Source organism: Phalacrocorax aristotelis, chromosome 15 (assembly GCF_949628215.1).
Source record: "Phalacrocorax aristotelis chromosome 15, bGulAri2.1, whole genome shotgun sequence".
Classification (NCBI taxonomy): Eukaryota; Metazoa; Chordata; class Aves; order Suliformes; family Phalacrocoracidae; genus Phalacrocorax; species Phalacrocorax aristotelis.
The window spans coordinates 15,142,738-15,170,049 of NC_134290.1; the positions used below are offsets into that span (position 1 = coordinate 15,142,738).

Here is a 27,312-nt window from a genome sequence, read left to right on the forward strand (position 1 = left end):
AGTTTGTAAGAGCCTCGGGATTGAAACTGGCACTGCTTCCTCCAGGCGGAAACCCCCATCAAGGGGCACTGATCCTGCCTCAGCATGAACTTTCTTTCGAAAGCATGTCCCCGGAACGGCAAGTATGTTTTTTATTTAGCCGCTGCTGGCAAACTAATAACTCCTCAATATCGAAGAGTTAAACTACATTTTTTTCACTATATATGACCGATTAAACGGGCTCCGCCGGCTGCTGCCACAAACACCTCGCGGTGAGGCGCTCGATCCGCCCGCAACAAAGATGGCGGCAGGCGCCTTGTCCCGCCTGCGAGCCGGCCCACACCCAAAATGTCCGCCGAGGCGTCTCCGGCGCCCAACCCTCGCTTTTCCCTATGTAGGACGAGGCGCCGCGGCCTCGCCGGAAAATGCGACGCTCTAGCTCGCCCGGCTCTGTGGTGAGCGCCGGAAGGTCCGCCTCTCCCCACGGTGCGTTCTCTATGGCCGCCGTGCGCCGCCTCCAATGGCAGGGCTGGCCCCGCCCAGCGCTGATCAGCTGATGGTGGCAATGTCTGTTGACAGGAGCCGCCTGGGACGCGGGACGGGGTGTAAGGGCCGGCGGGGGGGAGGGGGGGACGCCGGGCGGAGCGGGGGGCGCCGGGCTGGGGGGCGCCGGGGGCAGCGGCACCCCCTGCCCTCCGTCCATCCCTCACCTCGCCGCACCTCACCGCCGGGGGAGCGGGGCCCGCGGGGGGGCGGAAAGTTGGGGAGAGAAGTGAGCAGCGGGAGGGAGGGAGGCCGGCCGCCCCAGCCCGCCCCACCTCAGGCGGGGAGCGGCCCTGAGGGGTGGGGGCGAAGGGAAGGGGGTTGGCGGGCTGCGGGGGGCCGAGTGGCCGAGGCGGAGGGCGTTGCGGCTCCACACAAAAGGAAGCGGGCAGGGCAGGGGCCGGGGGAGCCCCCGGGCGTGTTGAGGGGCTGCGGGGCCCGGCCCTCGGGAGGGAGAGGGGGCTGCCGGCCCCCAGCGAGCCCCCCGCCCCGCCCCGGGTGCTGTGTGATGGTAGGGTTTGGGTTCGCTTTGTTTGTTTTTGTCAGATGTGAATCCAAATGGAGCGCTCGGAAGGAGGCGAGCAGAGCCAGCAGCAGCAGCCCTGGGGGAAGCTGATCCGGCTGGGTGCTGAGGAGGCAGAGCCGCACGTCTTGCTGCTGAAAAGAGAATGGACAATTGGTCGGAAGAAAGGTGGGACAGGGACACACTGCCCTGGCACGGGGCTGCATTTGGGGATGGCAGCGATCCCCCCTCCTGGCCTTTCAGACATTGGAAGGTGGACTGAAATGAGTTGGGTTTGGGTCTTTCAGCTGTTGGAGGCGTTTGCCAGGCAGTCCCTTATTCCTAATTTGCCTCTTGGCTCTGTGTGAAAAGGAAGTTTTACGATGACCTTTTCTTTTTTACCAACTTGTGACGTGTGCACATTTAAAAGCGAATATGCTTTTTAGGTTGTCTGTGACTGTTTGTACAAATAAGAGCGAACGGTTGTTGATCCAAAAGAGTTTCTGCGTATCGGTCCTGTTTACATTCTCATTTTGTTTCTGTGGTTAAAATAAGTTGGAACTGCAATGCGAAATCCTTGTGCTTCACCGAAAAGAAAATGCCCACATAAAAGCCCTTAATTCTTCTAGCCATATAAAGATTGCCAACAAGTACTGAAAGTTTCTCTGAGAATGGGTTTGAAAACTTTATTCCCAGACTCTAGGGCTTTTACTACTTGCCTTTATTTTAATTGATTTCGTGCTTACTGTATTTAAAGCAATGGCCACAGTATTTTAATTTCTTTACTCTGCCCTGACAGTGCTAACTTTTAAGTTTCTTGTTCATCAGTTCAGGCTGTTTGGCCAGTTACATTCTGTAAATAGCCTTGGACATGCATACTAGATGCTATAGCTGTGTGAGAAATTCAGATAATGTATTGTAGGAAAAATGTTTTGCATATTTACATTTGGTAATACACATTTAGGTTGCTTATCGTTATCTAAGCTGTAGGTAAATTCTTCAAATGAGATCTAGTTGAGGGTTATCTTGCAGAAAGAGAGATGTATTTTTGCGTGTTTTATTGCTTCCATAAGGATTTGCTACTGGATTAATAAAATGTGTGGTTACAAGAATACCAAGCTTTGGGTCGTAAGAATTACTTAGAAAATCTTCAGGAGCATTAGAAATGCTTGTTTACAGCATTTTGTCCTTCCTGCTCCCGTATGAAAGTCTTAACTCTGTAGAATAGGATGGAAGTGTTGGCATGTTCCTGAATAGAATTTAGTCTACTCCGTTTCAGTGGTCTTCCTAATATCACAAGTTGTGTGGCAACAGTGAACTCTGCAGCTGTTGTTTGCTCCTTGAATGTTAGGAGTAGGCTAGCGATAACCTGTCATCAGCATGTGTAGTGGCTACTGCTTTCCTTCTGGACACGTTCTTGCAGGCTGAGATACGGTACACCCACAGCGTGAATAGGTGGAAGTGAATTGTGTTTGTTAATTATAACTTCTGTGTAAGGGAGGACTTTGAGTCATTTGTGAGAGAGATTAGTGGGGAACCTTGAGCGTTATCTTGAACATTCAATGTTAAAGCGAAATGAAAATACCAGATTTGCTCAGAGCCCTGGAGTTGTACGTGGGAAGGTTTCTATCATGTCAGCTTTGTTACTGCACTTCTCCTGCAAGTCCCTAAATCTTCGTCCTGGATTTTTAATCTCCCTTCAGCTTTATTAACGTAATAGTGCTGTCAACGGAGATGAGGAAAATTTTCCTATTTAAAAACAAACAAAAGAAAAAGACTTGAACATAGAAAAGTGATACTCTTTTATTTATCAGCTGTTGGTTCCTACGACTTCTCCCCAATATACCAGAATGAAGCAGAAGCTGAATCCCATGGAACAGTGTTCCAATGATGTGGGAAAAGAGCTGGGTTGCCTGTGATGGATGCCTCTAGGAATTAGATAGAACACTTCAGATATGTGTGGATTTATCTCTACCGCTCTAGAACAGAGTAATTGTGCTGTAAGGGCTAGGATTGGGGGGAAAAAAGGGAACCAAAACGTCTTGAAATGGTTGAAATAAGCTTGTATCAGCACATGGAGCGATCTCACTGTTTGTATTTATGTATCATACTAGGCTGTGTTGCTGCCTATATGCCAGTAGAAGTTTGAAACTATTGCAGATGTACATGAGTCAGTTTGTTGTGCATTTATAGCCATGTAGAATGCTGATCTGTCTGTGTAATGTGTATTTTTAAGCACACTGGAAAAATCTGCTTTCTTTTTAAGGTTGTGACTTATCTTTCCCTGGCAACAAGTTGGTGTCTGGAGATCACTGTAAAATCATAGTGGATGAAGAATCTGGTCAAGTGTCATTGGAAGATACAAGGTTGGTTCTTCTGTGAACTTCTACTCTTACCTTCTTTGTAGTCTGTGAAGGAAAATCTTGTGTATTGCTCAAGGCATTAATAGGAAATCCTTCTCTCTTTTGTTTCATTTTTTCCCTGCTTTTACATCTAGGTTTGGGGGGGGGGGGGGGGGGGTTGGCTCTTTCTAAATATTATTTTCTCTACAAAGGAATTTATAGTCTACTGGATGAAAAATACTGTTGATGTAATAGTTCTGTAGCATATTTCTTTAGACTTGAGGAAAAGTGATGCCAACGTTCTTCAAAGCTCTAAGCACGAGTGTGCCTCATTTCAGGCACTTGTGTAGGGAAGAAAACACCCACAGTGATGATCTTAAAGCATAAAAGAGATGTGGAGTGAAAATCTGTACCTATTACACATCTTTCTGGTATTCCGAATATCTGTAGTCTATTTAGCATAAGTACGGTAGTAGCCTAGCAGTTGTGGTGGGCATGTCAGATGGAGACTAGAGCCTATTCAATCTAACTTAATAATAAAAGATGTTTGCTAGATTTCTACTATTGATATTTCAGGTTTGTTTCTTTTGTTTAACCAGAATGATTAACTTATTTTCTGGGCCTTTCTGTATTAAGTTAGGGCTGTGATATCTTTCTACAAGAAGGGCTGTAGTTCTAAGCACATACTTCACTGGAACTACTGTTAAAAAGCTAAGTTAATCTGGTGGAACTACTTTTAGTATATGAAGTTAATTACCTACTACTTCACATACTGAAGGCCAGTGAACTTGCTATAGTGGTGAGGCTACTTCCTGTAGAGTTCCAAGGCTACTGTGGGAGTACAAATAGCACCGCAGGGGTTGTGAGTGTTTTTCAATGGATTTTAGTTAATTTTCTAGTTTTCTTTATAAAATTTGAGATGGGAATTTGAATGGAAGGGTGTTTCTTAGGAGGAGATTGTAGCCCTCTTCAAATTTTCATCTGCTTCATTTTTGACAGGAATTTTTGTCGTAAGATTGCCAAAGGCTTCTGGTTTATTACATTTCAAGAGCTCTGTGACATTTTAAAATGCTTCTGTAAACCACATTCTTTTTCTGCCAGGTTATTGCAGCCAGTAAAGAAACACATAATACTTTTCTGCCAGTTCTCCCCATTTTTCATGTCTGGAAGGCTTATAACCCAAAGACAGAGAAGACACTTCAAAATATATCAATGGACATATATAAAGAGGAAATCTCACATTTGAGGTTTTGAAGGGCATCATGCCGAATCCCTGTTCCAACATACCAGAATGCAATTAAATATATTGTTCTGGTAGCTCAGGGTTAGTATCAAATACCTGCTGAGCTTTTGACAAAAATCCCTCCAAGAATATGCTGAAAAACCTTTGAACTGTCTAAGCGAACGGCATGCATGTTTTGGGGAGGGGCACTGGCAGAATATATGAGCTTTAGTTGATGTTCTTCTTTCAGCACAGTTTTTGCATCTCTGTTCCTTTTCTGTCTCTTGATCAATTAGTAGCTACATTGATATTAAAAGGAGTCTTTTTCAGGGTGAGGAACTCACCTCCAGATATTTACATGGCCTATGGATTTCTTTTTATTTCCTCAAGGAAAACAGAACATGTAGAATTATTCAGGTCAGAAGAGTCAGTTCAAACTCTGTCAAAGATGGGCCACCACTGGTTTTGGACTAGGTTGTTTAGGCTTTCTCTAGTCAGGCCTTGAAAACCTCCAAGGACAGAGATTCTGTAGCTTCTCCATGCCCTTAATTCAGACCTTAATTATCCTCACAGTGATTTTTTTTTCCCCTTGCATCTGTTTGAATCCTCCTTGTTTCGGATTATGATCTTTGTCACCTCAGGAAAGGCCCTCCCTCTCTCTTCTTTGTAACTTCTTCATAGGTACTAGAAGGCTGCTGTTAGGTCCCCTGCTCACCAAGCCTCCTTCTCCCCGGCAAAACAAGCCCAGTTCCCTTAGCCCCTTAGCTTGTAGGTCTTGTGCTCCAGCCCTCTGGCCGTGTCAGTGGCTATCTGCTAGGCCTGCTCGAGTGTATCAAGACCTTCCTTGTACTAGGCGACCCAAAACTAGGTGTAATATTTTAGATGTGTACTAATGAGTTCCAAGTAAAGGGGAATAATAATTACTTCACTTGAGTTTCTGACTACACCCCTGTTAATACAGCCAAGTGTGCTGTAGGCCTTCATCACTGCCAGGGCATGCTGCTGACTTAAGACTAGGCACAAGTCCAAGGTGTATGATCTTATGCTTAGCCATAAGATCCACCAAGAACCCTCACTGGTTGGCTTCTAGCCTGTCCTGTTGCAGGTGGTTATTCCATCCCAGGTGCAGAACTTAGGGTTTGTCCTTGTTGAATGTGGTGACGTTCCCATCAGCCCATTCCTCTAGCCTGTCTAAGTGCCTCTGAATGGCAGCCCAGCTCTGCACCTGCTTTTGTGTCATCTGCAAGCTTGAGGAGGGTATATTTCCTTTCCACTTATAGGTGGAGAAGAAAACCAGGATGGATCCCTGGAGGGCTTATACTCCCAGAACCTGTGGGATGGAATGCTAAATTTTAGGGAGAAATATCAGGCCTAGCTAAGATGTCTAGGAAATGGCTTAGAATTGTCATTCTCCAACGTTATCCCACATTTCAAGATGTTTCAAACAACAAATCAGGCCATGTTTGACTATCATGGCAGTCTCGGAGCATAGCTGTAAATCTAATCTTGAGAAACCATCCCCAGTTTTATTTGCATGTGGCTGGTAGAATTGGTTTAGACCAATGTCATGATAATACAAGCTAAATAAATTGTGAATGATGCAGAAACATTCCTGCCTGCCTTTCCACATCCCTCCCACCCCCTTCACACACACATGCCCGAGGCAGACGGTGCAGCCAGCAGAAAACTAGCAAAGCCAAATTAAAGTTAATTTTCTGTATGGTGTATTCAGAAAAGGTGGGGCTTGTTACAACAGCAGTATAACACAAAGGCTGCGCCTATGGAGTACTACCAATCAGCTGCTTATGCATGTTGCACTACTATGTATCTGACAAAAAAGAATAAGATGCTTTATGTGTTCTGCTTGCCTGTGAGTTGGTATGAAGTGAGGCTACCATTTGCTGAGTCAAGAGACTGAAGAAGTTGATATGACTACTTCCAGAAGACTGACTGTTCTCCTGGGTCTTCCAGTGTTTGTGCCTAGTATCAGATGAGTCCCAAAAAATCAAGCAGGCTGAAAGAAGATTTTTGAATGTTTGAGTTGGCAGTACAGATGCCCAGAGTCCCAGAAAAATACTGCACTGTCAGCTTTTTCTTCTCTGAAGTGGAAAACAGTTTGGAAACATTGCTGTGGTCAAGCTCAGATTTTTCTGGTGAAGAGGAATGCATTGAAGGAGGCAGCTAGTGTGGGACAGTTGAACTGAGTGGACTTTGTTTCTGTATTGTAGCTATACCAAAGAATATCATCAAATACATGTAGACAGCCAACACTGGGTTTGATTTCCCTGGTAGCATATCTTGGATCTGCTTTGGAAACAATTACCATAGATTTGCAGGTGAAAGAAAATGTGTAGAGAACTCAAAATTATTGAGTGAATAGAAGTTTGGAATTAAGTAAAGCCAAGAACTAGCAACCAGTACAATAAAATATTCAGACTCGCCCTTTTTTGGGGCATGTTTCTGCTTTATTTTCCAAAACATGCACTAGGTGCTTTATACTGCTTGCAAGAAAACGAATTATGCAAGCTGACCTAACACAGTGGAGGCAGTGGTTGGCTTGCCCTAAGTGAAAGCAATTGCAAGATTCTCCATTTTGAAAACGGAATTTTAAAGGCAACTAAGGTCATTTTTTTTAATTAAGATCTTCTCTTGTTGTCTTCTAGGAATTTTTTATTAAATGATTCTAAATGATGTTTCAGAGCAGGAAACTATTTACACAAGGCTGATACTCCCATGACAGCAACCAGATATTAGCTTTCCATGGGTAAATCGGAGGTTGATCTTCAGTTGGCGCTGGTGTCCTTTCTTCTATGAAATTCTGCTCACCCTACTAGTCAAAACTGTTTCTGTGAACATTAAAAGAATGGAGAATGACACAGCACAGAAGGGATTCTGTAACTTAATAGAGTTCAAAGCTCATTTCAGCTTATAGTGTGTTCAGGGTAATGTGCATTTAAATAGCAGATAACTATTAAAACTATTAACCCAGAAGCTTTGCCATAAATCACGTTCTCCTCCTGGATGGACACTAGTAATTACTAAAAAGTAAGATTGGCATTTTTCTTGGAAGGGTACCAAAGTATCTTACAACACATAGATCATTCACTTACTTAAAAAATAAGCCTGTCTGAGCGAAATGTAGCTGTTCACATCGCTTCTGCACAACAGATGGGTTTGGGAAGTAAAGGTAACGTGTAGTTCATTAATCAAACTGTAACGTCATCAACCACATTGGAATTGAGTCAAGGCCTGACTTGTTTTTTTCTTCTACTCTTTAGAAAAGTGACACTGGGACCTGTTGTGATATTGTTTGACAACACAGACAATTTGTATCTGTTAGTACTGTTTTTCTTCTCCTCCTCCAAAATTATACAGCCAGTTGGTATCAATTCAATATTAAGTTCTAACGGATGGCCTTTATATTTGGGATTCTCATTGTACTTTCTACTCATTTTCTGGGGACCTTACTTTAATTTGAAACATCAGAGGAATGTACAGATGTCACATGTGTCTGCTTAAAAAATACCCACAGCATTAATCTGATATGTCATCGTACCTGTTACACACCTCATGCTAAGGCCTGAAACTGGAAATGAGAGGGTAATGCAATTATCTGGGGTAGTTGCATATTTTTTTCCCCTTTTGGTTATTGGCCAAGGTATAAATACAACTACTGCAGTTTGTTAATGTATTTAAGAAAAGCTAATGGTTTTCTGTGTTAAGTGGTGTCAGTTTATTCCTACTTCATTTGGGTCCATGGATGCCGAGGAATTCATTAGTCGGCTCGCACTGAAGTCTGTATAACTGTGCAGAACTGAAAAGATTTGGCTATTTGTAGTCAGTGTGACACTTGGGGTCTTGGGTAGCTCTTGCTGCAGCTTGCCTTGTGAGACCAAGCACGAGTGTTACTGGATGTGTGATGACTATTTTAGCAACTTCTTAAAATACATTGTTGTGGCATTTTACCCTATGTCTGGTGAAATATTGGGACTAGGAATTGCCTGTAGAAGCTAAACCTCAGTAAGAGACAATTCTTGTTACTTGAGCTTAGCTGTTTTATAAAAAAAGAAGGTCTAAAACACTTGGAGCACATGGGAGATGCGCACTTTGTTTTGCCTTCTGGAAAACTAAGGAGGTCAAATTTGATGTTTCCTAGTTTTGTTACAGGATCCCTGAGAGGTTTCAGGGATTGTTGTAAGCTTTACTGTCTCTTTTGAATTGTCTACTGACAATTGAAGGAGGTGCCATTTTTGCTTTGACATAGTATTTTTAATATAGTATCACTAGTGTCAATGTTAAGTCACAAAGAGTATAGTTTCTAACAGACTGACTAAAATTCTTTTTCCCTCTTAATTGTTAAACGTTGGCATTCTTTTAGTGATACCTCTGTTCTGCTGGTTCTTTGGTACTTGTGTCTTTCAGGCTAGTCAGCATCTGTACGCCTGAGGTAAAAAAGCAAGCTTAAAATAGTTTTCTTGCTTATAGGAGCAGCTTGAAGATTCTTTAATAGAGCAAATACCGATGTGACCCAAAGATGTTTTGTTTTTCTTGATGTTTAAAGTAGCTTCTTTTTCATGTTATTTATGTTGGATTAGTTGATTCAAGCATGTAGATAGTGAAAGCAGTTGCAGAGGTAAGAGCTAGAACTGATACCTCGATCAAGACTTGCTGTATGATTCAAAAGAGCTTGCTTTTCCTTGTGACTTTTTAATGTAATGCTTTTGACTTTGTGTCCAGAAAGGTCAACAGTACCAAGTTCTAGTTTTCTTTTTCTGCTCATGTTACTGAAAGACAAAAGATTTTTCCAGGTTGCTTTTCAAAAGAAAAATAATGAGAAGAGAAGGTGCTTATTTCTAAATAACCATGCCTCAGTTCTAGAGAGAAATTGGTCTGTTTGAGGAAGGCTGTGTTGTCTCCTGGGCACGCAAGTGGTGGCTTCCAGGAGGTGGCAGCAGAGGTTTGCTGTTATTTCATGCAGCAGCTTGCTCTGCCGGGGGGAAAAAGCAGATTTTCTGTTCATTTATATTGGGTACTAATTGCTGAGATTTTGAATGGCAGAAGTCTGAAATTCTAGAATGCTGCAGCCCTGAAAGAGACTCTTTGCAACTGAGCTGGAATTACTCAGTACTTGGATAACTTGACTCGGTTATAAAACACTGATAGTTTGTGTATAAAACATCACCCATAGCGAAGGAGATACCTCCATTAATAAGCAATGCTCTGCGTTTTCCTCTATCCCAGTTTAATTTCTTCCATGAGCCTTGGAGTCTTTATATCAAAAGAATTCATTCCAACTTGTCTTTATAACTCAATATATGTAACTCTCTTTCCACCTTACTAACTTCTCACTTTTGAGTTGCAAACAGTCTAAGTAACCTCACAATTTTAGGGTTTTACCATTCGAAGCAAGAGAGGAGAAAAATTAATGCCGCATGGCATCCCAGACTGTACAGGAAAAGTTCCATCGATGCAGAATTTCTTAGGAAGTTCTGGGTGTTAATTGGAGAACATAACCTAGGACTTCTTGCATATAACCCCTATTGTCTTGTCGTGGTTTATACTTAAAGGATGGAGATTATTGTACAGAAACAGTCATCTAATTATTTTGAGACATTGGCCAAATGTCAGGGAGCTTTTGTCTGTCTGTCAGCTACCACCTCTTTACCAGTAGCTGCAAATAAGCTTTGAAGTCCTAGTCCTTTTTTTTTCTGAGAGCCAACAGTTTTTCTTAATTAAAAGTATCTTGTGTTTTCTGTTCCTTCTCCTATGTAAATATGAAAACATTTATGCTAAGTTTTCTTTTCTTTCTCTTTACAGTACTAATGGAACAGTAATTAACAAACTGAAAGTGGTTAAGAAGCAGACATACCCTTTACAGACTGGGGATGTGATCTATGTTGTTTACAGAAAAAATGAGCCAGAGAACAGTAAGTAAATGAAATTTTTAAAATGGCATGCTTAGTCTTTTTTTGAGTCATGAGAGAAAAGAAATATCAGTACAATTAAAAAAGAATCACTCAATTTTAAGACAAATGATTTGCTAACGTTTAAAACCAAGTCTCTCTAGAAGAGGTCATGGATGTGCCAATTTTTGCAGGGACAAGTCTGAGCAACTGTCTGAAATTGAAGTGTGCCTAGCAGTAGTTTTGGAAGAACTAAGGCATGGAATGGTAACTAATGAGGTCCTGATCACATGCCCAATGCTTATTTTAGAAGTCAAATTGCTGGGGTAGTTAGTGATACTTTATATATCACATTGAAGCAATTTTTGGCACCAGAAGGAAAGGCTGCAAAAGCTTTTTGTTTTGTTTTGTGTTGGGTTTTTTGTTGTAAAGAGGGAAGAGGCAAAATGGGGGGGGAGGTGGGGAAAGCCCTATAATGAAAGTAGAATTTTTCCAGAAACCTGGAAAAATATTTGTGTGGTCTTAAAGAAGAACTGTGCCTCCCATACCTATAACTCTTTTCAGGATGATGCAATTGAAATAACATAATTAGGGGGTTTTGTTTGCTTGTTTTTAAATAAAAATTAATGGGGGTCCTTCCTCAGAGGTTTTTTAAATTAGCCAAGCTATTGTTGGCCAGGAAGTAACGTTCTTTCATGTGTTAACTGGATAGAGGTCAGGGACCAAGGTTTAGGTGTAAACATTAATTTTTGCAATGGAACAAAATTAATGAAAGATTGAATGAATGATCTGTGTGGTCACCTGTCTTAAAGGTGTTCATAAATAGTTTGGGAAATGATAACTATTGAGGCAGCAAAATTTTCGTGTCATACCTTTTCATTTCATGCCGTTTCTTTTCATTCAGTTATACAGGACCATTAAATCCAATGCTGGCTGAAAAGATGTACAGAAAGAATGTAATCACTCCTTTTTGCAAAGTAACAGATAGGGTTCAACTTTGATAAGTGGCAGGGAGAGAGGGAATACATATGTATTGTTGTGCACCAGCTGACTGCTCGGTCCCTTAGAATGCAATTCTTCTCTTAAGTGTGAAGTACGTAATATTTAAAATTTAGTAGAGAACACTGCTTTCTGTAAAAGGCTGTATGCGAAAGAGGCTTTTAAAATGTTAATTCTCGTTACTGTGTTTGATAGCTCTGAAGTGGAACTTTAAGGTGAACAGACAGACTGTGTATGGTCATAAGCTCCCCTGTTATTGTGAAGATAATTGGATGTGCTGGGAGGTGGGAGGGTGCAGTATTAGATACATTTACAGCATGATATTTGACATAAAACACAAGACTATTTACAATTTTCATACAATAACAGACATATGAACCATTAATCGGAAAAATTCTAGATACATACATACTCACTACTGAAATACTTCCCTTGTGAAGTTGCTGTTAATTCATTTACAGACAGATCAGATGGATTTATGCTGTCTGATGTAAATGTTACAAGAAGCAGTGATAAGCTCTATTTGTCTGCCTGTATGGCTTGTTTATCTCACAAATTCTTTCTAAGATGGCACTATTGCAGTTGATGCTGCTTGGAGAAACGAGAATTTTCCAGGTACTTAGAAACCAGTGATTCAGTTCGTTACTGTTTGGGTTAACAAGTATTTGAATTACCAAGCCTTCAGTTTAGCTTTTTCAGCTTTTCCGTCTTCAAAGACTGAGAGAATTTAGATTTGGCATGCCTATTTGGCCATTCTGAGTAGTTCTGAAGGAGACAATACTCTAACTTTTGATCAGAAGAAGGGTTGCTACAAACCAACAGTGTCTTATTTGCTTCTAGGTGGCTGGAGGTGAAAACAAGTAGCAAGTTAGGGGAATCTTTGGAACTGTATTAGGTTGAAGTAAGATGGAGAAGAAAGGCATATTATCCAGTTGATTTTACTAATAGATACTAAATTAGTTTCTGGACGAAACTTACAGCATGTCTTAGTCTGTATGTTTGAGAGTTCATGTATCTCACGAAGAAATGAAATAAAATTGAAGAAGTTGAGACGTGAGCTCAGAAACAATAAGCTGCTTCAAAGAACTTTCAAGTATCAGTAAAAATACGGTTTGTTCTGACACAGAGCAGATTTTAGGTTTGAGAAATGATTATGCCTCTGGTTCCATGGCTGGCACAAGTTAAACGTCACACAAAAGCTGCTCTGCCTGGTTTCCTGAGAAGAAAAGATCTTGCTGTGCTGTTCCTAATTGCCTCCTAAGTAGGAGTATTAATGTTGTACTGGAGAGGTGACCCCTCATTTGCCTCTTCCACTGTCAGACACTTTGGGGAAGCAGCCACTTGTGAATAGAAGTTGTTTATGTGAGATTAAGGTTAGTGAATTTTTGTTTAAAGGTTCTGATAAATATTTTTAAATCTCTTTCAGATGTTGCTTATCTTTATGAATCCTTAAACACAAAACATGATGCAACTCAAGAACCAGTAGGTAAGGAAGTAATTCAAGATCCATGAAGAGGAGCTAAGCTCCAATGACTAATGTAACCCTCTTGAGAGAGTTTGATTCCTTGGAACTTTGAAGCCACGATGTGGTGACTGTCAACAGATCTTTTTCTTTCCTTTCCCCCCTTCCAACTGCAGAAGTTAATGTAGAAAACCAATGCCATGTGACCAAAGATACCTCAAGTATGGGAAGAAGTAATGATGAGACCCAAATTACCTCATCACCGTCAGCTACTCAGTCTTGCTATGAGGAACCACAGCCATCTACTTCTACATCTAACCTCTTTAATGCTGCTTCTACCTCTCTCATTGAGTCTGCATCTGTTCAGCAGGATAATCCTTCTACATCTGGTAAGAATTGTGCCAAGTATTTAAAGGTTGATATCCCATCATCTGCTAGTCCAGTTTTGAATTTTAACAGATTAATATCTTACCCCAATCTAGGTTTTTAGAATTGGCTTTGTAAAGTTCTGGTAAAAATACTAGGTGGATGTGTGCACTTTATCTTTCTCTCTATGAGTAGGCAGGGTAAATCCTGGTGGATGAGTAAGGCAATTGTGAGAATTGCTTGTGCTCAGAGGGGCAGAAAAATCCCAAACTGTTCTATCTTTACAGTATGGTTGTGTAGTGGAACACTGGTGAACACTTAGCAAATCTATATGGCTCATATAACAAAGTAGATACGAGTGCTCCTGCAGTCACTCCAAGAAACTACTCTAGCTGTCACTGTGACTGCTGCCAATCACCAGTCCCCTTCCCCTTGCTTAGAGCTGTAAGGCCAAAATATACCTCGTGGATCCCTAGTCTAGTATCTTGCATTATGTTGGCAAGTGTAATGCCACAATACTGCGTAACTCTTAAAATAGAACTGGAACATGAACGGCCGACTAGAAAATGGCATTTGTCAACAGTTCATTAGGACTTTTAAAAACATGCTGCTGTGAAAACAAAGCTTTGCCCTCCGCTGTGATCCTGACCTGTTACGTATGGTCAGTATTGCATAAATCCTCTGCCTGGCATCTTTGTCAGGAAGACCTGGTGTGGATAATAGTCTTATAAATAAATACTCTACAATTTAAAGAGGAATGGGGATTTAAGTATGGTTACACAACTAATAGCTTGTTTTCCACCCCCAGGTCTTCCAGTTAGTCAGATTGGCTCAGAAGCATTTAATATACATATGCAGACATTGCTTTTCCGCTGCACTTTTTCCTGTTCAGATGTTTGGAACCATGTGTGTGCATCATCAGTGTGTTCACGTGTCCCATATCTGTGTGCAGCTCTGTTCATGTTTCTGTTTTTATTTTACAGGATCACAATCCTCAGTTTTCACTCCTGTGCCTGCTTTCCCCATCTTAGAATCAGTGTGTCTAAGGGCACTGCATGACGAACACGAAAAGCTGGATACGAATACGGAAACTTCTGCAATCACTTCAGAAATCACTGACAAAGAAAAAGCAGAATCAGGTTCTCAAAGGACAGGAGAGGAAGAAGGTTTGGAACCTGCTAAGAAGAAACTAAAAGGAGGCTAGTATACTACAGTATCGCACAACTTACCCTGCACTGTTCTATTTTAATGTTCTTGTTGAAAGTTAGTTTAAAAAACTTAATTAGAAGCTTAAAGCTATGTCCATTTTTCACAGAAGCCTGGTGAGATTAACAGAAACGTAAGGATCTGTGCTTATTTTTCTTTATTAATATGAAATAAATTCAGAATGCATGCATATCGAACCTGGAAGGCCTTGAAAGATTATGTTAGTAGGGGATAGGTAACTTGTTTCTTCCTCACATTATTTTACGTTTCAGTGTCGTATTAAATAAGAAAAGCAAAACTCTCCTCTTGTTCCACCACCCCCCACCCCACCCCCACCCCCTTTTGAGTCAGGTCAGCTGTCATGAGTCCGTCTTCAATTTGTTTCTTGCTTCTTATTGACTTGATTTCTCGTCCAGTGAAAATAATGGCTTCGGTAGCAGAAGCTGTTACGTGTATAGCAAGAACCTTTAGTGGGACCACTGTCAGTGAACAGTGAATAAGTGTATGTCTTTCAGGTCTTTTTAAGCACTTAAATAAAAAAACCACAACATTTTAAAAGCTCCAAAAACAACATACTCTGGAATCTTCTGTCTTTGTAGATGAAGATGCTTGTCCAAATCTTTCACCAGCAGCTCCAAGTGAATGTATAATTAAAATTGGCTCCGAAGATGCAAAAACATCAAATGTGAAACCAGATAAGATGGAAGAAACATTAACTTGCATTATCTGCCAAGAACTGCTGCATGACTGTGTAAGGTACGTAATCAGGTGGGAATAATAGAAGTGACAACTGTAAGAGGAGGCCAGGATATTTAGGGTTTTCACAAGTCCTGAGTCCCCTTGCCCCCCATAGATATAGTGAAATCAATGCTAAACAGTTTTTTGAGTGTTATGAATGTGTCTGAAAAACAAAAGATTTGTGTTTTGACTCCATTTCTTTCTTTGATTTCATGTTTGCGGTTCCCAGCTTGCAGCCTTGTATGCATACTTTCTGTGCCGCCTGCTACTCAGGATGGATGGAAAGATCCTCTCTCTGTCCAACTTGTCGTTGTCCGGTAGAACGTATTTGTAAAAATCACATATTGAACAACTTGGTTGAAGCTTATCTGATTCAGCATCCAGGCAAGTTGAACAGTGTGTGTAGCAGAATCCGAGGTGTTTCGCACATCAGCTGTGTAACTGATATATGCACAAACCCTCGTCTATTGAATTTCTATGTGTGTTTTAGGACTCTGCTGTTTTCTCTTATATGGCCGTAAGAAAACAGGTGCATTTAATATGACATAATAACTTGTAGTATTTCAAATATTCGGTGAGAATTGAAGGTGATTTAATACTATAACCAAGTGTGCTAAGAATTCTTAGTTCTATTTTGCTACTTAATCATGAGAAGGATATCTGTTTTATCAAATAGGGCACAGTGACCGATCAGGCCACCTAAACTCAGATACTGCTGAAAAATATACTTGAATATGGATTTAATTAACTCTTGAAAACAAAACTTAAGTTGCCCAATACGACACTTCCATTAACAGGGGGATTTAACTTACATCTTCTAGAACTCTGTTATCCAAAAATAAGTTTTATGGAAATGAAAACAAAATAGTCGTAACTGTGTTAATAAAGTAGGGGGAGGATGAGGGATGTAAGGTGTTCTTTTCTCTTGAAATTTAAATTTGCTTCTCGCGCCAGATAAATGTCGTAACGAAGACGATGTACGTAGCATGGATGCCAGAAACAAAATTACTCAAGACATGTTGCAGCCTAAGGTGCGGAGATCTTTTTCAGATGAGGAGGGAAGTTCTGAAGATTTATTGGAGTTGTCAGATGTAGATAGTGAGTCTTCAGATATCAGGTATGTCCAAGTTCTGCGCTGAATTAGACTTACTTATGTTTGAATGGACAATCCCACAAACTGAGCTAGTTTCACAGACGCTGTTATTGTTGATAGCGTCCATGATCACTGCCAGAATGAACCTTATTTTTGTTTTCAGGTAAGTTCGTTCTTACCAGTAATTATTTTGGTGATTTTACGGGCCATCCTAGTGAACCCTGAGCAGTCAACAAAAAGATAATTAAAATTAGAACTTCCTAGGAGTCCAGCAAGATTTATGACCAACAGTTCTATCCTGAATTGTGCAACAGCTTCATGTGAGATATGTGAAATTACCTTTTCCAGTTACGAATTGGCTGTTGCCTTAGGAGAAAACAGGTTTCTGGCTAATATCTTGTCAGGAGATAAAGCAGTCCCTGACCCTCTGAGTGCAGCTGCGACGATTGTGCTTTCTTATGTGTCTGGAATGCTGCTTTCGCCAGGTGTGTGATACTGAGGCAGCTGATGCTTGACCTAGGGATTCCCAGGCACCAAAATATCTCCTTTTTTTTTCCAACAGCAAACATGTTTTGCTCTGTGTGTAGAGGGGAACAGAATTCTTCATGTAGATAATTACTCCAGCTTTGTTCCTCTCTTTCCTGTTGATCTCACTTCTAGTCACACTGCTCTTCTTTCTTTTTTTTAAAACTACTTGGGGAATACTACAAAATACAAAGTTTTTATCTGTTACAACTACAGCAGTCTTCACAGCTGTGAGGTGCTGAGTTATGTAAACTTCCATATGTTACTGGATGAAGAAATTCCAAATTTAAACTTTGAAAGTACGACCAACCCTGTCTAGCACAGGGATATGAGGTATATTTGCATTTGTTGGGTGTGATTTCCTATGACCTTATTTTATTCTTTCAGTCAACCATATATAGTATGCAGACAGTGCCCAGGGTATCGAAGACATTCTGTTCCAACTCTGCCTGGCACAGGCCAGGAGACAGAAGCAGGAGGAATGCAAGCACTGGGAGATGCGCCATCTACATCTGCCAACTTCCCTGCAGGTCAGTGTCATGAAATCTTCTCGGTAGTGTGATTCTAAAATACTACAGCTCACACACCCGTTATGAGCTAAGCAAGCTCACTCTTAGAGTACCGCAGGAGTAACGCCCCTTCACATAGGTGTCTTTGCAGATGTCATGAGATTTGACCGTGGTTTTGATGTGGTTGTCCAAACTAGGTTGCGGATGGTTGATGGTTCGTAAGCTGTTCTACATATTGAAATACTTTGCACACATATGTAGTTTAGAAGTCTCAATGCCATTTTTCTGCTCTTCTGTAGAATCTTTGTAAAAATTCTGCTGCTTGCTTGTTACTTTCGGATTGTTATGTTGCTGATATTCACTAAGACTCCTGGTCCAGATTGCAACTGTGTACATTGTTTGGTCTAACCTCTTTTTTTCTCTTTTTAACTCAACTAGCTGTCCAGGAATACGTGTGTCCTGCTCAAGGAAGCCATGTAATATGTACCTGCTGCTTTCAGCCGATGCCTGACCGAAGAGCAGAGCATGAACAGAATCCTCATGTTGCTCCTCAGCAATGTGCGTACTCTCTTTTCTGTGTGGTTTTTTTTTGTCTTAGCTACAGAACTAAATCTCTCCTTATTTTTAATTAAACTTAAGTTTACTTTGAAGAGTGTTCTTTATTTTAATATTGTGTATCTGGACTCTTGTAGTGTCAGCATGAAAGAATCTGCCTTTATAAAATCTATTATTCCTCTACAGAATGTATTTTAAATGAGAAAGGTGTACTTTTTTTTTTTTAAACAAGTTTATCAGGGCTCTATTGTTATTGATTTATAAGAACAATAACTGTTCTGTTGTGTGCAGGTCCTTACAGCGTTTTTCTTTGTTCTTTTACAGGTACAGTTTGTCTGCAACCCTTCTGTCACTTATACTGGGGCTGTGCTCGGATGGCATGTTTTGGCTGTTTGGCACCGTTCTGTGGTATTGTGGAATAATCCGTTTCTTATGAGCCTGCTCACTTTGCAATAATGTCTGTCTATCTTGAACTTTAGGTAATTTAAGGAAGACAGTAGATTAGTTTGTAGCACAGTCATGCAAAAGGAAACAAAGGCTGGGTCCTCACATCACAAACATAAAAACTTCTTGGGTGGTGTGTGTCTTGTCTTTAAGAGGATTTAACGTCTCGTCTCCATACTATATTGGGCTTGAAAACTACACTTGTTGAGCACAATGCTTTCCTGTATAAAAAGAATTATGGTTTATTTCAGCCTAGTAAGAGAATCGTATGAATCAATGCTGATGTTAACTGATTAGAGAAGAACTTTACCCTCTCAAACATGCAGACCTCTGAAAATTAGGGGTTTAGACTTTTTTTTTTTAAATAAATTAGAACAGTCGAAATGACTTGGCTGCAGTTTGAATCTAATGGAATGTGCTTTAACAGCACTCAGTTTGTACAGGTTAGTAGTAGTGTTTGTGGTCTAAAGGTGAAGTTGTAAAGTCTCAATGTCTTGTCTTTGCCACTGGAAGTTATATATCACATGCTTTAGCATACGTTGAATGCAGTCATTTACTTGGTGCTCACGTGAGTGTGCACTTTATTTCAGGAAACAGTTCAGAAAATGTGTGGGGGCCATGGGGTTGCGGGATGAAATAGTAACTTTTCTTTTTCTTGTTCTGATTAGAAATAAATCTTGGTGATAAGTGCTTAGATGGAGTCCTAAATAACAACCACTACGAGTCAGATATCCTAAAGGTATGGTTAAAAATCATTAAGCATGATGCACAATAATAAATGTACAAAGTTTAAGATGTACTCGCTCATGGAACGATAGTGATGTGCTGCCTAACGGTTACAGTGCCGGCACTGTGTCACTTCCAGCACCTGATTCTAAAAGGCAAATTTAATGAGCCCCAAACATTCAGCTGGACCAGTTATAGTTACTTTGTCTGGATTGGGAGTATTTTAGGGTCGTAATTTGGCTCTTTCAGTCCCTGTGTAAGAGGGCATCATATTCTGGAGATGCATCCCACTTAGAATCAGCTCTTCCTGTACAACTCTCTTAACAACAACAACAAAAAAAATCATTTTCATGCAATCCTGACGTTTCATTTCTCCAACGTGTCTGACAGGCACTACAAAGGCCAAAATTCTGGATGTAACTTCTGAATTTGAGTTTAAATATCCGATAGACAGACTGTGCAATTCAGATACGTTTGATCGTTAAAGCTTAAAAGAATTTTACTTGTCTGAAGTATTTTTTTTAGGGAAGCCAGTTGCTACAGTCTAAAGTGTAACATCCAAAATATTAATTAAGAGGAAAATAATTCACTAAAAATAGAGCAGGAAAACAAGCCTTGTTAAATATTTTTTCCCAGACAAGTTGCTTTTCACACTAGGATCCGTGGGAAATATTTTGTCCATACCGTAATGGGGTTATCTAAATCAAGTAAACTGGATGAAATCTTGGTTTTAGGTAAATGAGAGTGTGGCTGAAATGAATTTATTTGCATTCTTTTGGCAAAAGTGAGGATCTTCTGGATAAAAAAGGACACTGAGTGGAAGGTTTTATTGGTGACCTGAAAGTATCATGCTAATTAAGTTAAAGACACTTAATTTTTTTCTTGTAGTCAGCACGAACTCATTTTGAAAACCTAGTTAGATCTAGATTTGGGAATATTTAAGGGTAAATGGTTTGGTCAGCCTTTAATGTTGGAGATTTTTCTAGAGTAAACACTTAAATTGCTCTTTTCAGGATTACCTGGCATCCAGGGGTTTGACATGGAAAAATATGTTAAACGAAAGTCTCTTAGCTCTTCAAAGAGGAGTTTTTATGTTGTCAGGTATGTGTTATGTTCATTTTTGTACACGTATAACTCTTTGTCTATATATAACTCAGCAATATTATCAAGAGGTTTGAAGTTCTGTGTACGTAGCCATTGCCATCATGACATTTTTGGTAAATCTGATTTCTCAAGCCTTACGCTGACAGTATGTACAAACTGGTTTTTCTCCCCAGATTACAGAATTACTGGGAACACAGTGCTTTGCTACTGTTGTGGCCTTCGCAGCTTTCGAGAACTTGCCTACCAGTACAGGCAGAATATTCCTGTTGCTGAATTGCCAGGTAGGGTTCGCTTCGCACAGTAAGGGGGGAAGAGTCACTTAAAGAGTTAAAGTTGGTTTTATCCTTGTATCCTTCGGGTTTTTTAGCACCTTCATGTAGCCCAGTGCAAATCTCTTTGCCTGGCTAATATCTTATGCTGATTGCTTTACTTGCCAGCTGCTAAGTTTGCATATAGTTATTGTCAGACTCCCTAATGAAATCTTTTCTTTCAGTATGATTTCTCATCTGTAGAATAAATATATCTGCATAGTGAAAAGATTAAGTGAAATCTAGAATATAGCCAACAGGAACTAGTTGCTATCATTTAATTTATTTTCCCATTTAAATACATAAAATGATGCTCCTCCTGAACAATTTCACATTTTACCAGCGCTCAACTAGGAACAAGAATGGTTTCATAAATTAATTCTAAATCTGTTTGCATTTACAGTTTTAGTATAAAATAGCATGCAAGCAACTGTGCCTCCTTCAATCCTAAATCTGTCAGGAACAGAAGCTCTTCCAACAGTCTACTTTTAAATCTTACTTTGGTCCTTCTAGTTCCTGTTGTCAGCAACAGCCTCCCTGTCTTTAACTGTTGAGAGCTCTGCTTCTGCTGCTGGGCCTAATGAGAGACAGTCTGTCTATTTTCTTTCTCCTTAGTATTGCTTTTCATTTCAGTATGATGGCCTGCTGGACAGTTGAGTTATAATGTATGTAAAAGTGGGGGGAAAGCGACAAACTCTACCCAAATTAACAGATTTTTCTTTTGAATGGAAATGTATCTAGACATACGCCAGTGTCTTAAACTGTAAAGTCCATCTCTACTTAAACTAACGGTAAAATGTCAGTTGACAGCACTGAGAACCAAATCCTTTCACTGTAAGTCTGCATCAGCCTAACATTCAGAATAAATTTTTTGTCCTTCACCGTTTGCTTTGTTTCTAGCAAGGTGAGCCAATATAAGTTACAGTTGCTTCTTGCCAATCATGTCTTGTTTCTCTACAAAGCCTGCTGTGATGAGTAACCACCATTAGAAGTGGCTTAATAATCTACATCGCCTTGTTTAATGTCTTTCATAATAAATGCAGCGTTTCATTTGCTCTTTTTGTAGTGACTGTCACATCACGTCCTGATTGCTACTGGGGGCGCAACTGTCGAACTCAGGTCAAAGCACATCATGCCATGTAAGTTATATGATTTAGAAAGTGGTTTTGGGGTTTGTTTCTTTTTCTAAAAAAAAACCAGCAGCAACAAAACCAACGTTTGAAGTGCCAGAAATTGCATAACGCTATTGCAGCAGAAGCAAAATTGGGTGAGCTTTGGTTTGGTTTATTTTTTTGTCATTTTTGTTTCTAACACAACTTTGTAATGAGCCCTTGGTGCTTGTCAGAAGGGCACCGCTAGGGCTTGTAAATTGATGTAACCTGTTGCTGACACTTCTTGAGTCCTATTTTCCACCCACAACTCCCCCTTCGTTCCTGTTCTTGTCCCACTGCTGCAGCTCCTCATTTGCTCATGTCTGGGTGTGTCTTAAAAACATTGTGTATATACAATAATGAGCAATTTACATTGGAAAATATGAGAGACTCTTCTTGTGGTGTGCAACATGCTTTGAAGGGATAAATTGATGGGAATAATTTGCAACAAGAGAGGCAAGAGAAGTTTGGAGCATGTAACGTTAGGAACCTGGTGTGGCTTAGCAGTTCCTGGTTTTGGAGGAGTTTCTAGGTCTTATGCTTCTGACGCAAGCAATCTGGCATATGGTGAAAATGAAATACTAAGCCTGAAAAGAGATTAACCCTCTACTTCTCAAGTGTTTTACTACATCTAGAGGACACGGACTCCTGGTATTTGGTCATTCATGAGAAATGTCCATCCAAAATAAAATCACTGTCCTTGATTTTAAAAAAAGCGAAGCCACTGTTAACCAATGCGATTTCATTCTTATGGAAGGATGCACGTGTGCAAAGACAAATACTTAAGACTTGTAAAATGAAACAAAAATTATCTACCTAAGAGCTAACTGGTTCCAGGGAGGGTAGAAAAATCCGTCTTGCTTTATGAATAATTCTCTAAATTCTCAGTGCGATTTAAGATAGAGGAGCTGTTACCCCTTAATGAGAAATTGCTTTAATGAATAGTAGATTCTGCAGTATCTTTCTAATGCTGCAATGAACATACACACTTAGCATAATTCCTTTAATATTTCAGGTACTATGGGTCGAAAATAGTCAGTCTGTACAGCTCAGGCAAGCAGATCATAAGAAAGACTTGTAAAATATTCATCTCCAGCCTCTTACAAATTCAGAGGGTTTTACCAAATAATGTTAAAAAATAATTTGGAGTTTAAGTTGCAGATGCAATTCAAAGTACCGCTGCTATCTGGAACTTCACATTACGGGACTGTCTATGTTCCCAGAGGTGGTTTTGTTTTGAAATGCTGGAGAGTTAATTCGGTATCAAAGTACTCACCAGACGCCTTTGATGATATTGGGGTGGATAATTCCATCTAGAATAGAAATGACTCGGGGATTTTTTCCTTTTTTTAGTCTCCTTTTTCTCTTTTTTTTTTTTTTCTTTTTTTTCTTTCAAGCATTAGCTGTTCCTAGAACTTTACTGGCTGCTGGTTAGTTCCTAAAATCCATAAAAGCAAACAATCCCATCATACCACTCCTAGATACCCAGCTACATTTTTTTTTTAATTGAGCTAAACTGCTTTGCTAAGCAGTTTGGTTGTGTAAGCAAGGTTTCTTTCTAATCCTTGATCTAATTCAGCAAGAGGGAGAAAATTCATGGTCTCTGTTCCCCTGTATATGTATGTACACACTCAACACCCCAACTCCTGTTTCAGTTATGTATCAGGGAACGCATAACCCAAGTCAGAGAAACACAAAGGATGGCTAGCGAGATGTTTTTGAGAATTGGAAGGTGCCCCATACAAAATTGTGTTACTTATTTAATTCTTGAAGACAGGCTTGCCATTCCCATAAAACCCAAATAATACAGAAGTAGAAAAAGTTCTTTTTCTCTCCAGGAGAAGATTCTAAGCCAGCGAAAGAACGTGTTTGTGTTGAAATGAATTATTAGCCTGGTTAATTCTAGTTCCTAGTGACTTGTGTAACGCTGTCTACTAAAAATTACTGATGTCTCACAGGGCAAAATGAATTTGCTGATTCCTGTTTTAATTGCCTTCTGGGTTTGAAGTATGCAGAAGTATAGAGGAATGCCTTTAATAACCGGTTTTCTGTGTGCATAATGAAGCTAACAAGGGTTAGGCAGGAGAGATGTTGAAAATCCTGTTACAGATAGCATGGTGGAGTACAATCTAAACAGGTTCTGGAAAACAGATGTGTTAGCATGTAAATATTCTGCTTTAAACTGTTTAACATTTAAAATATCCTGTGAAAGATGCTGACTCCTTTTAGTTGCGTGACTTCTGAGAACTTTGTTACATTTTAATACTTCTTGTTTGTTTTTTTTTTAAATTTCAGGAAATTCAATCACATTTGTGAACAAACACGATTCAAGAACTGAATACTTGTAGCCTGTAGAAAGGGGACGAAAACCTGTTACACTGCTTTTACAGTTTAAGGTTCGGGGGTCTTCGCAGTTCCCCCATAGCAGGGAATCAATAACTTTTGCATCAGGTAATCTGGTGTGAACTTTTTAATTTGTAGAATTTTACAGCTGTACATGAATAAGGTAGACTTCTTTTTCCCAAGAAAGTCCAGCAAGTGTTGCATTCCAGCCTCGCGACCACAGTGTCCCTGTATCGCTTCAGCGAAGAACACAAACAGAATTTACACACACCAAAACCAGCCATATCTTGGGAAGACCTAAGAATAAGGAGTGTATTTGCACTACTTGTGAAGAAACTAAGAAAAATCCTTAGACTTAAAATAGAAATGCTTTGTAAAAGTATCTGATGGGTATTTCAAGAGCCATTAATATTTAAGAAGGAAATTGTCGGTGTATATTTGTAACTGCATTTTGCGGTAGTCTGATATTTTGTCGCTACCCGTTGCATTTGGGCTAGAAACCATGTTAATATTCACTTTAAAAAAAAAACAACCCACCTCCGTCCATTAAACAGCTGTTTCAACTTAAAGCTTCTACCACATGTGCAGTGTTATAGCGGAAGGAGTACAGTTTCTGTTCTTAGTTTAGTCGTGTTGATGTTTTTATTCACATTAAATTACAAAAATAATTGCACAAGAATTTGAAAATCGCATTTAAAGTTGGGGTAATACTTGAAGCAGAACGGACTTCTGCTAATATTACTTCTGTAGTGTTTTGTATCAGAAGACCAAACAGTGCGTTTGACACAGAGCAGCCAGTAGGACACACTGGTTCTTTTTTTTTTCTTTTCTTTTTTGGTTTGATACCGTATGCTAAATATGTACCTCTGCCATGCAGCTGTCCTCTAGCATGCATACACTGGTGAAAACGTAGAAAAAGCTATAATTTAAAGCAGAATATAGCAGCTTTACTGGAAGGAACAATCTTACAGAAAATAATTCAGTTTGGACAAATTGTAGCAATATGGAGGCGTTTCTGGGTAGGGATAGGGATGACGAAGGGGAGCACTGGTGTCGCTGACATTAAAAACGTGTAGATTTTATTTTCATGCCTTCTGCAGAGCTCGTTCAGGAAACGTCCCAAGCATCACTTAAAAAACCAAATGAATCCCAACACAGCCCCCTCCCAATTGATCTGGTCTGATCTGTTTCATCACAATCTGTAGCTAATGTTGGCAGAGCTCGACTGGGACCAATTTTTCTTTTTTCATCGTACCTAGAAGAGTGAAACAGAATGAGAAGACAGCATACAGAATTACCTCTGCAGATACCATGTTGGTTTTAAGTATGCCTTATTTTATGAGCAGGATTTATACTTTGATGTTAGAGAGTGTACACGCGATATCCTGTGATATAATGGAGCACAAATGATGCAGCACATCGTGTCTACTGGTGTCAGTGAATTAAACAACTATTTCCAGTAATGCACATCTTTATATCAATGCGAATTAGAATGATGCATTGCTGGCTTAGATTTTTATTTTTTAAAATAGCTGTCGCAAGGATGGGTCTGTCGACCATGCCCGCACGCTATTAAAAATACATTTTGGTGTGGACTTCTCTTCCTAATCTCTGGGCATTTTCTCCTGTGAGTAGGGTTGAAATTGGATCTGGAATAATACTTGAAACTTCTTTTAACAACAACAGTGTGTTTCTGTCTTTTAGTATTATTAACGATGTTCTGTTGCTTCTGTATTTGTATTTTATGTTTAGAATTTTTTTTTTTATGGTTATTGTATCTTCTCAGGACAACCATTCCCAGCTGTTTTTCGATCTCATTTTCATCTCTGGCTGTGCATGTAGCAAACTGAGTGCGGTTGCGGAGATCAAGCCTTTGCACATTATATGCAGAAATGTGCTTTGCGTTCTCATTCACCACTTCCCACACCCCAGATGGGCTCTCAGCATAGACTTGTCGCTGTGCTAGTGTTCAAGCCTCTTGTGCTGAGTTTTTTTGGTTGGTCAAGAATAATGTGTCTGCAGTACTATGTACAACCTCGCTTGCACTTACTCACGCTATGTTTGTGTAGGGATGCATTAGGTGACTTTAAGAAAAAAAAAAAAAGGGGGGGAAAACCCCAAACAACAGAACTCATGTGCTAACGTCGAAACTACCTGTGCAGTAGAGGTTCTTCGAATCCCTTTTATGAACCCCTCTTCCTTTTCCCTGTCACAGATAATTAATCTGCCTTTCTATGCATATAGGGTTGCGGTAGTGCAATGGAATGAAGGGACTTTTTTTGTCATTTATATTGTACCAGGAAGAGATGAGAAATTAACTTGCAGATGGGGAGGGTGAATAAATCCTGATCTTTGATCTTTATATGCTCTTAAGTAAGTAAGAGTATCTGTCATGGGTATTACATACTCTATACATTAGACCTTTTTAAATGTATGGTTACCAGGTGATAGTTAATGTGATAAATGTATGAACTATGCTTGGTGTAATTGTTTCAATACTGTAAAGGTGCAGCATATTTTTAACCTGTCTAAAGCACACCCCCACCTCCTTTATAAGAGATATTTGGAAGCTGAGCATGAAATGTGGTAGAATAGACATTGTGAAAACCGAGGTGATTACGATAGGGTTTGACATAGTGGTGGACAAGGTCTATAGTCTCTCTCTTTGAGAAAGTTCTTTTATAAAGAAGGTGGAGAGTAGTTCTTCCAGTTCTCTTCTTTGTGATTTATTTTTTTCCTGAACTAAGAAGTTATTAATTAAAAAAAAAAAAAAGATATTCACTGAAGTTGTCTGTTTCTGTTTCTTCTGTGGCATATTCTCTCGCTGCAGAAATGGATGTATGCAACACTTGCTAATGCTTGGGCAAGCTATTAGTTATTTGAGCACTGAGATTTTACAACCAAATGTCATCCTTGTAGTAGCTGGAAATGGCATGGGTTTTTGTGTCATGCTAAGAAATTCTCTCAAACTTCCTTAAAAGTGTCAAATGATATCTCAAAGGATCATCGATATCTCTACAGGATTTATGACAAATGATGTAAGCGAGAAACTATTAAATAGAACTCACTTTTGTCACCAAGATGACTTCAGGATGCTAGTAAATAAAAAAGTTTACTACTTTTAAAAAAGTGGATGCTACTTTAATTTCTTGCAACACCGTAAGCACTGACGTGACAAGCGTTATACCACTGCTGATTTAACAGCAGGCTAGAGAGAATGATTGCCGTGTTGTGTTCATCTTTACAATGATCCAGTTTGTCCAAGCGATAAGATTTAAAATGGCTACTATTA

General features: G+C 39.8%; 1 protein-coding gene across 1 annotated transcript; it reads left to right on the forward strand.

The window, feature by feature from the left end:
- Nucleotides 1–487: 487 nt before the first annotated feature.
- On the forward strand, nucleotides 488–26,801 carry CHFR (checkpoint with forkhead and ring finger domains). The gene is made up of 18 exons (XM_075109886.1): nucleotides 488–584; nucleotides 1,069–1,213; nucleotides 3,291–3,390; nucleotides 10,406–10,515; nucleotides 12,917–12,976; nucleotides 13,129–13,341; nucleotides 14,302–14,517; nucleotides 15,124–15,280; nucleotides 15,492–15,646; nucleotides 16,217–16,379; nucleotides 17,268–17,410; nucleotides 17,828–17,947; nucleotides 18,269–18,352; nucleotides 19,057–19,127; nucleotides 20,128–20,215; nucleotides 20,392–20,499; nucleotides 21,593–21,665; nucleotides 23,973–26,801. Exons 2-18 carry the CDS (start codon nucleotides 1,081–1,083, stop codon nucleotides 24,013–24,015), a joined length of 2,037 nt encoding a protein of 678 aa, XP_074965987.1. The 5' UTR covers nucleotides 488–584; nucleotides 1,069–1,080; the 3' UTR covers nucleotides 24,016–26,801.
- The last annotated feature ends 511 nt before the right edge of the window (nucleotides 26,802–27,312 follow it).

Coding starts and splice junctions, on each gene's coding strand:
- CHFR (XM_075109886.1), top strand. CDS start 1,081: ATGGAGCGCTCGGAAGGAGGCGAGCAGAGCCAGCAGCAGCAGCCCTGG. Junction 10,516..12,916: donor AAAAAATGAGCCAGAGAACA/GTAAGTAAATGA, acceptor AATCTCTTTCAG/ATGTTGCTTATCTTTATGAA. Junction 20,216..20,391: donor AGGAGTTTTTATGTTGTCAG/GTATGTGTTATG, acceptor TTTTCTCCCCAG/ATTACAGAATTACTGGGAAC.